Source organism: Cariama cristata, unplaced genomic scaffold (genome assembly GCF_000690535.1).
Source record: "Cariama cristata isolate BGI_N322 unplaced genomic scaffold, ASM69053v1 scaffold33512, whole genome shotgun sequence".
Classification (NCBI taxonomy): Eukaryota; Metazoa; Chordata; class Aves; order Cariamiformes; family Cariamidae; genus Cariama; species Cariama cristata.
The window spans coordinates 23225-33598 of record NW_009602745.1 but is presented as its reverse complement, the minus strand read 5'-3'; the positions used below and the strand labels follow the sequence as shown (position 1 = coordinate 33598).

At 39.8% G+C, this 10374-nt stretch overlaps 1 protein-coding gene across 1 annotated transcript in view; it reads right to left on the bottom strand.

Moving 5' to 3' along the window:
* Positions 1-5477: 5477 nt before the first annotated feature.
* The window catches only part of TM9SF2 (transmembrane 9 superfamily member 2), a gene marked incomplete at its 5' end in the record, with an annotated part of 24238 nt that continues 19341 nt past the window's right edge, over positions 5478-10374 (bottom strand). The window contains 2 exons of the mRNA XM_009694902.1: positions 5478-6144; positions 10209-10374. The exon at positions 10209-10374 is cut by the window's right edge and continues 6 nt beyond it. Of these exons, the coding sequence (XP_009693204.1) occupies positions 6077-6144; positions 10209-10374 (234 nt within the window). The remainder of the gene's footprint in view (positions 6145-10208) is intronic.

The window sequence follows — 10374 nt, the reverse complement described above, 5'->3', positions numbered from 1 at the left end:
AGCTGTCTCGTTAGCCTTGCTGCAATGGGCAGGGACAAGCAGTTAGGACTCCTTGGGAGAACTTGCAAAAAAAAAAGTAGGAAACAGATCTGACCTTCCGATGGCTCCATTTTGTAGCTCCTAAGGAAGGCCGGAGAAGAAATGTCACAACCCTACAGCTTCTTGTATTGTTGGGTCACGAAGGGAGAGAACGGACCTCCCCACCAGCCCACCGACTTCCTCGGTCATATCCCAGAGCGACTCATTCCTAGTGCGCGCCATCGGAGCAGAACATGGCCCACCTGCCTTTACCCACCTCCAGCAAACAAGAAACTTGCTCGTCTTCAGCAACACCAAGGGCGAGCAGAGGTCGGACTGCGTACATGTGTCTGCCAGCCCTCTTGGGAGGTCACTACGTGTACTTTTTCTTCCTTGCAGCCGAGTCAGTTTATTCTATGATTTTACATACCTCAACTGAATAGGTAATTGTGCACAAATCAAAATATAGTCATGGAAAGTTGGGAAAAATATCAGGAAGAATGTTTTCTCTACCTTAATTTCCCCAAAATAGAGAAGAAAATTAAAAATAAATCTACTGTCTTCTTGATCAATGAAAAAAAAAAACCCCAACAAACCAACAACCAACTAAAAAAACGCCTCCCAACTCCCCCCGCCCAAAACCCACACAAGCCAAAGTAAATCTTGCCCCAGCAGTAGCAAAACAACGGTTGTGCCGCACTGTTCAAAAACGAGGATCTGACACGATTGCAAGCATGAAGCTGGGACATGGCAGTCGGCCCGTCTCACCGCCCAGGCTGGCCAGCCTTGCGGGGTGCTCTGTGGGGCCCCCTCTGAAGCATCCCTTTTTTAGTGAACTTCAGAAAACTGCCCGAAGGTATCAGGGCGGGTACCCGAGTCAGAACAATTAATCCTTATAAAGCAAGGCTGTCTATCTGAAATAGAGTTCGTTCCAAAGGACCCTTGCTAGCCGTGTGCCCATACTAGATGCAGCAGACACATTTTTAGCATCTTCACTGATAAATTATTTGTATAGTTACTGATTTTGTTCTTTGCCTTGATTTTTGGCTGCCTATCTCCAGAAACTTTGAAACGAGCATACATATAATGTCAAAGACAAGCCCTTCCAGTGGAGTACTTTAGTAAAACCTTCCTACCATCCCCTTAACTCTGCTCCTGCACTTTATAGGTTTACGTGCGCTGTGGCCAGCAGGTGATGCTAAAATACCTCTGCGGGAAAGAAGACTTTAAACTGCATTTTCATCGCAAGTGCTGGAATCCTGTGAAGCGGCACGAATGTGCCATCACCCAAACGGGACAGGTTTCATTTGTAATCTTCTGGCATATCTGATTTACAAGCAGTTAACTCTTCTCATCTCATCAACAGTGAGTTCCAGATGTTTCAAATAAGAAGAAAGAAAGTGCATGATGGCAGCTGTACAATAATCAACCGATAAATTAAGTCTCTCGGTAGTCCCTGAAGATTTGTGCTTTAGTCTGACGTGTCATACACTTTGTGTACGGACATGTACCCAAAGTCAATATATGAGGTAACAGAAGAAGTATTTCAGAAGTCAGATTTATGGAGATACATAAATAAGTAGATCGCCATTAACTGTCTGGCATAAGGAGACACAGCAGGATACCTACAATAAAAAATTAAATTAGAGGTGAACTGTAGGAAACTGTATCTGGGAAAAGACTAGAACATCTCTGCACAAGTAATCTTTCCTTTAGGGAATTACTTGGTTGTGTTGTGCTCTTGGCGCTGGAGATACAGCTGCCCCCAGAAATGAAGCTGTTGTCCAAACTGGTGAGGCAAACAGAGGATGGCATGTAAGTTCATGGCATAAACTCATGGTCACGTGTCTTAAGCTTACCAAAGTTGTAGCTTATACATTCCCAGAGCAGGAAAACTAAACCCAACACTGCAGCAACATTCAATTAAAAAAAACCCAAAAACGGGGGGGGGGCGGGGAGTGTGTGGAAATGTTCAGGACGTTTTATCAACCATCAAATACAAAAACCTCTACCAGCCGTTAAGGATTTATGTTATAAGATTACATGCAACTTACTCCTTACCTGTGAAACTCAAGATGTCTATCAGCTGAGTAACAATAATTCACGGAGCACCCTCAGTTTGTACTTACTGTGCACTGCTCACGTAGTCAGGCCGGGCTGCAGCAGCCCCTCCCCAGCAATCCCCCGCAGCTTCGCGGAAACACTTGGCCACAATTTCACACTCTGCTGACTCTGTATCCGTCAGATACACCAAAACCGCTCCCTTTTGAGGTCTCTCACTCCTCCCCTACCTCACCTGAAGTACCAACGCTGTCCAGGCTGCTTCTCTTCATTTAGAGGTTGGTATTTTTGCCTTCACTAGTATTAGTAAAACGATGTTTCTCAACCACATTTCACGTTTTTGATTTGCACGTCAGTTCAAACAGGACTTGCGTTTCCTGTCCCTTCAAACCAGCTCTTCAGATCAGTGTAACTCGGCGCCTCAGACGCCTGCCTGAATTCCATCTTGTTCCGCCCTCTCTTCCAGACTTACTTTTCCTGAAGAAAATACAGGTCCATGAGAGGACTAAAGTACCCATTTAAAGCGTTTTTCAGGCAATCGCAGAGAAACTCTAGCTACCTTCCTTCCACCTCAGTACTCAACACCCAGACAGCTCACCTACCTCTTCTCCCTGCCCCACACAGGACAGGCTTTCTCCTCCATTCACAAAATACCAACGGACCTCTGTGCAGTATCATCGCTTTGAATGTCTCAAGGCCCAAAGGGACAGCAAGCGGCGTTACAAAAACACGGGAATACACCTACTGCTTCCACAAGGCTGTCTGCACCTCGGTGCTACGTCTGCATCACACCCGTAACCACAGGCGCTCTGGGTAGCTGTCTTTTCAAATACAAAAGGATTGTGCTGTTTGCAAGAGCTAGGCAGGGTAATCGCTGCTTTTCGCGCTCATGGGTGCAAAATGACAGAGGGTTGAAACAAAGCAACGCTAAGCAAAACTGCAACATGGGAGAAAGGTAAGCAGCAAGCAGGAGATTGCATCAATGACCGCAGCCTTTCCCAGCCATCCCACACTGCCTTTTACCTGGAAATGGCACAAAACCCGCCAAGATATTGTCTCTGCCTAGCTCACGGCCAACTAGTATTTGTGATACGGTTGCAAGACTCCGGCAAAGCAGCTGAGGGCATGCACGATCTGTATGACAGCAAAAAAATCTAAAGAACTCTTATGGCTGTTCAAACACAGCTAAGTATTTCTGCAAGAAGTGAAGCTACCAGGTGGCTGGCCAGGAAGATACAGCTTGCCGTAAAGCTGCTTTTTTATTTTTCTTTCTCAGAGAAAGAAAACCAAACCAAACTGCACCACTAACTCCCGTTACCATGTTTTCAAAATACAATTTGGACTGAGGATTACTTTCAGGCTAAATTTGGCAATGATGGTCCCTTTCTTCAGACTCTGAAGAACTGGTTTTTAAATTATTTACCAGCCACCAAAAAATTGACACTGGCCTGAAGTTTTACATTTTGTCTAAGTTTCCTGTGTCTTCATGCAGCTCACCAATTTGCTACTACCTCTTAACCTTCCTATTAATTTACATTTTCTGAGATACGTGTGCAATAAGCGCATTTTAAGAAAATATGTGTTAGTATAGAAAGATTTTGGAAGAGGCCAGTATTTTGAAAGTTTAGACAAAAACTCAGGCCTCCCAAGAGATCAGAAAAACAGACATGGTACACAACAGAACATTTGGATGCCCTAACGCAGACCATAAGCCTAAATGCTAGAAAATATTTTTAAATTATCTGAGGCAATAATGGGTTTCAAGGAAGAAGACTACTTTAGAATAGCTCCTCTGTAAAATCTGTGATGTACTGAACTTTCTGGATTGTCTCAAGTATTGCCCACTGAAACCTAACCATTTCAATTCCCAAACAGCTGCAATTATTACACGGCAAGGCTGCTTGAAAAATTGTGTATGCACTAGGTTTAGATTCCAGAAGATAATGACACAGTTCACAAACTGCCTTTAAAGGGGAAAATAAGATACCTGAGAAGTTGCCATGACTTGTCAACCAGTCTGTAGATTTAAAAAAAAAAAAAAAAAAAGAGAAATAGACCCATCAGTTTCAAACCCACACACATACCACAGTGGCTACATCTCGCTTCTGTTAATCTGATTTTTAAACAGCAGTTGTAAATACATCACAGAAATCTGTTTTCATATCACTACACAGAAATTCTTGAGCAGCTATTATATTCGTATTTCAATAACAGACAACTGATTCACATTTCTCCAACTAAGCATCCTCGTTTGTGTAATAACTACGGATGATTTGGGGCAGTGACTATACATACAGCAGGTGATCAGAAAACCAGGGATATTAAGAATATTCAATGTTATACTTTTAAAAATTTAAATCGAGTCACACTACAGCTCTCTGCATTAGTCAAGAACAAACACTTACCACACTCACCCTTTTCCTGTTTTGAACATAAAACGCAGAAGATTTATCCAAAATCAGCATTTCCTAGTGACTGCACGTGGGGAGGGGCACAAGAACCAACCTGTCCACCACATCGGAACAGAGCCACGGTTGGGGATCGCAGGGCAGGAGAGTGGTGTGGTTCATCTGGGAGGGGTTGTGGAACACAGCAACTGAAGAAATGTCACCTGAAGCCTTTTTATGTGCCAACTTTTAGGAGGTTAACGATGACAAGTTACCTTAAGCAAAGATATTTTTACTGGGTTCAATATCTGAGCATCATTAGGTTAAGGTCTTTTAGAAAAGTAAACTGGCAAGAGTAAAAAAAACCCCAACCTTATGAATGGCAGTTGGTACATGAAGTTTAATTTTAAGTAAAATTTTATCACGCTTGTGAAAACATGCCAAAAGCCAAATTGTGTTACGAGTCTAAAATTGCCAAACAAGATAGGAACAAAATACTCCATTTTCAAAAAAAAAAAAGCAAATATAGGTTTAATCCTAGTCATCCAAAATCTACATTAGTCTCTTAATATAAGGCAAAAATAGTAATTTTCTTTCATTTTTTAACCTACATGAGGTACAATCAGCAATAGTTGCCATATAGAATATGCATCATCGAGATCTAAAAGCAAGATCAGCAGAGAATGCTGACTCACACGTTGTAAGATCTTCTCAACATACTGACAATTCCATAGCAACCTCTGAAAACATACCTGGGTTAAGGACTGGATTAATGCCGCAGAGTGGTTTTGTTAAATGTGCGTGTAATTTAATTCTCATGCGCCACAATCACATTTCCATGTTAATAGCCATGTAGCACAAATAACATTTCCTGCAGATCTAAGTGTGTCAATATACATTAAACCATAGAAAATGCCATAAAATACTCTATGCAATCTTTAAGCATCCGTCTTCAATATAACTGTACTTACATATTTTATGAACTTATTGTATGTAATAAGCCACTGAAGACATTTTTACAATATTTATTAGATTATGAATTTATAAATTCAAGGACTCAGAGGCACATAGTTTAAAAGGCCAAGAACACCAAAACTAATGGAGTCACAGAAATCAGAATATTTATGGACGTAACACCAGTAAAAAATAAAAATCACATCCAAACTAAAAGCAACACTTCTTAAGAGTCATCCTTCAAAGTTAGCATAATAAAAAGTTCTCATTTCCCTCAAAGAAAAATAGTTCATCCCACCTACCAAGCTAGAAAAACCTATTTACAGTTGTACTTTGATCAGAAGTATCATTAAGTTGTGTAATACAGCCAACTTCTACTCTGCGATTAGAATTTAACATTTCTTTTAAAGTATAGTTGTATTTACAAATGCATAAATACCATAACTCTGATCTTCATTTAGATCTGAATGAAAACAGGTCGTTAAGTCACAATACAAACGTGTTAGTGGAAAAAGTAGGTGCATATTCAGTATCATTCTCAAAGAATAGGAAGCCAATACTTCTGATAAAGCTCAAGTTCATCAACTAGACCAGGTCTTTAAGTTGCATTAATGAAGATTAAACCTCTTCTGTGTTAATTCTTTACATTGGTTCCTTCAGTCAACTTTCACCACGCTGTATATTTTGGTTACAAACCAAAAGCATGCAAAGAATCCAATTGTCCCTACAAAAAAAAAAAGAAAGAAGTTATGTCAGTTTTCCTAACCTGTAACAGGAGACATCAATTTCTATCTGTAGGTCATAAATCAGGACATACGCAATCTGCTCTCTTTAGTCTTCAGTACTTCCATTAGATCAGATAATGGAAAGTTACAGACAGCACCTGGTCTTTACAGGCATCAACTACTATATAAAGTATCTCATTATTTTCACAGTCATAGAGCTGATCACATGGAAGACTCTCGTTTTAAGACGCTTCCATGTTATTTCTCTTCCTACATCTTCGTTCTTGGTTGTTGCATTATTCCCCAGTCCAACTCCTTCACATTGCTCCATTTCACCCTTCTTCAGTGACTTGTCGCACACACTTCACCTGATCTGCTCAGCTGGTCAGAATATTGTTATTATATTTAATAAACCAGTTAGATTGACAGCATCAAAAGGAGCTCCCATTTCTTAGTTATACTTTTAAGGTCCTGGAAAATTAGAGCACTACCTCTATTTCTGCATGAATCAAGTTAATACAAATTTCAAACCATAGCGTAGTTACTACGCAACTTGCACTTCCTATTGAAAATACGTGCTACATAACCTAAAAATAAACACTTCTGAAATACTTAGGGCAGTCAAAAAGTATAAGCAAACTTGAACTGAAATTTAAGGGCAAAGACTTTTCCCTGATAACTTAACAATCCTTTTAGCTGAACAAAAAATAGCTGCATCTCTTCTCTTTATGAAACTCCAACAAGAGTTTTTAACACAAATATTCTTTTGAACACAGAGTAGTTAATATAGTTGGGTTTTGTTACTCTGACTGGGTTACTCTGACTTTTGTTACTCTGACTGGTCAAAATGCAGCCTCAATCAGAATGATAATGCACTAAACAGCAGCTCAGAACCCCTCTTACAGGAACCTTCGTTTCCCACAAAAACTAGGACAGGAAAAAAGCCCTGAAGATTATCTGATCTTTGCCTGAGGACCTCTTCTAAAAATCACAGCCTTCACCTAGGCAAGAGCCAAGTTAAGTTCTTTAAAGAAAAAAAAAAAAAAGGCAAGCCTTTATTTTAGATCTGATAAGAGGCACAGCAAAAGTCGTGTGCTAATTCATTCACTGTAAGAGCTTGGAAGGAACTATGAATGATACCACAGTAATTTTTTATCCCCCCCGCCCCCCTTCACGCTTGCTAAACTACTGATGTTTAACTGACTCATTTACTATGATACGTAGTTGCGGTCCCAGCTGCGAATCAAAGATTTGTCATGTAGCTCCCGGTATTTTGCCTGCTGCGTCTGATCAATGACCTGGAATGCAGTATGGATGCAAGTGCCCGAAGCATGTGTTACACTGACATAGCAGCAGGGCACCGTCAAAACCCTTCCCTATACTGACGATTTTTAACAGATGAGTAAGCAGCAGCAGAATAGTTCTGATACAACAATTACCATTTTTTCTTTTTAGCTTCTTTATCATCCTGACACAGGAAGTCAGCTGCCTTTAGGAGCAGTTTTTGCTAAATTGCTAATATGCTTTTTCATTTAAGAACTGGAGAATAACTGCCTGTCCCTTTACCCTGCCTCTTTTCTGTAAAATCTTATCTCAAAAGTACTTCCATAGAATAGATCTCAGAGAACTGAACATATCCACCTTTGAACGCCTATTGACCTAAATGGACAAAATCATTCAAAATCTTAAGAAATAGGACTATGCCCTCAAATTAAAGGATAATTTGCACTTAATCTTGTGGGAAGTAATTAAAAAAAAATTGTTACGCATATGACGGTTCAAAGTTCTGACTGTTTGGTTACCTTCACAAGTATTCTCCCCTAATTTCAATATAGAAACTGAAAATCTAAAAACATGCAAGCATACAAATCCTGAAAGCTCAGTTCAAGTTGCACCGCATTAACTCACATCTCCACTGTCCCTGTCACATACAAACGACTACCACCGAAAGCATCTGAAGGAAACCCCCGCTTCTTTGCACGCATGTGAACCTACTCCGGTTCAAAAGGACTGCCCAAATTTGCTGGCAGGCGCTGCACAGCCAATTGGTCAATTGAAAATGAACGTGTGAGCAAAGGAAAACGGGGATGCACTGGACACATCTCAGTGCCTCTAGACGATGTCATGTGACATGACTGACTTGAAGGAATAAGGGCAAAAGATGGAAATTATATGAGTACCTCAGGTGCAGAAAGGCACCTAAGCCAAGTCTCAGCACAGAAAACTTACTGTAAATCCCCTTTATCTTGAATGTGTGCACTCCCAAATTACTGCATGCATCCAAAGTAAAGAGGCTGAACAAAGGTTTTGGCTAAAACTCTTTACTATTAAAGGCAGACATGCTGAATATCTATTGGAAACGCTAATGAAACTACATTAATTGACCTCATGCTTATGTAAGGCCTAATTATTTTTTTCATGCACTTTACAGGTTTGCACGGCATTTAAAATTGATCTACACCTTCACTTCTAGTTGAACCACCATGCATTCTTACATTCTTTGGTTCAATGAGACTATTAGTAAACCCAGATCAAAAATAAAAGTTAAGAGAAAGGCAGGGCGAGATGTAAGATGGAGCGAGAAAGGGAGGAGAATCTCTGACCTACATATTCAGAATGACTTGCTAGCCAGTATGCAAAATATAAATAAAAGTAGAGATGATGTGTAACTTACAAAACATCCGCGAGCAATGCCAAAACGCATTAGACTGACTTAAAAAGAATGATGGAAGATAAAACTAACCACTTTGGGAACACAGCTTGATCACTTTTCAAAGAGATTACATAACGCACTTAAGTTCCATTCCCTCCTTTTAACAGGCAATGACCCAAGAAACTCCTCACAGGCTCCTGCTCCTGTTCATCATCATCTGTGTTCAGTCGTGGTGCACAAATGGCTTCAGCATTTCCTAAGCTGAAGTGGTGATGTCTTTGAAACGAATATTCTGTTACTCTTAAAATGAACACCGTTCTCAAATGTCAGTTCTCTTCCCACTGGATTTTTTGTGTTCTCCCATGTTAAGTGGAACTGAAAATTCTACTTACAATTATAGTCAGATCTGTATTCAAAGCTCTGATGGCAAGCTGTTTGTGTTTTAGCAGGCCTCATAATATAGCCTTTATAGCTGTATAGATAAATACCTATCAAAGCCTTAGGAATCATTAAACATCATCATAAACATGAAGCTTGAAATCATTTAAAGTGTCGATCAGTTCAAAACAGTTTCAAAAATATTGCTCTGTAGGGTAAAGTCCACAAAGACAGATTACATTCTGCTGGAACAGAATTTAGTATTTTTTAGATTTTTGAGGAGCTGGCTGTTGCTGCCTTCTTGCATGGGAGTTTGAAAGGAGACTTCTTGCAATTTCTCTGCCATTCCTCCAAACAAGGGATAAGTGAGTCTGACTGAAGATCCCTTCTTAGTACTGAAGATGACAAAGGAAGATTTTGTGACCTCACCTCACTTATTGAAGAGGAAATTGAAATGCAGCACCAAGACAGGTGCTTTTCCAAAAAGCTCACAACAAAGATGACAAGACCGCATCAAAAAACAGTTAAGAAGTTCTGTCTGCTTCCCCTGCCACTTCAATACAATTAGGAAAGAAGGTAAAGAAATTCTGGAAGAGAGCAAATGAATGGAAAGAACAGGTATTCTCTGTCAACTTTTACTCCTCTCTTCCTTCCTCCTATTCCACAAAAGCTGCATTTTTTTTTCCTTAACTGACACTTTAGACTTGACTTTAGACTTGACTGTGTGTGATTTGAAGTGTGTTTCTCCAAAGACAACTTATTTAAAAAATTGAGTTTGTCACATGACTAACACAGGAATGAAATCTGGAGAAGTATTTATCATATTTAAAGGTGTCATATTTGAAGATCTAATTATAGGCCACACCTCAAGTTAGCAGTACTTTTGCCCCATCCTCAATCTCTTAAAATTTGTGATCGCAGAGTTGCAAAATGCTACACAACTACCTGGAAAAAATCAAAGACTTCTCTATAGATTTATGATCCTGTATCAAAGTAGACTCAAAATTTAAAATTAAGGTTCAATATACTTACCTGTGAAAAGGAAGAAGATCAACACCATAATCATGGTATAACCAAAATATAAAATGGTGCTAGCTGTTCCTGTGATTTGCAGTTTAGAAAAAAAATAATGTATTGCATATATTAAGAAATAAACTGCAGTGAAACCACTTGTGAGAAATGAACGCCACTGCCAGTG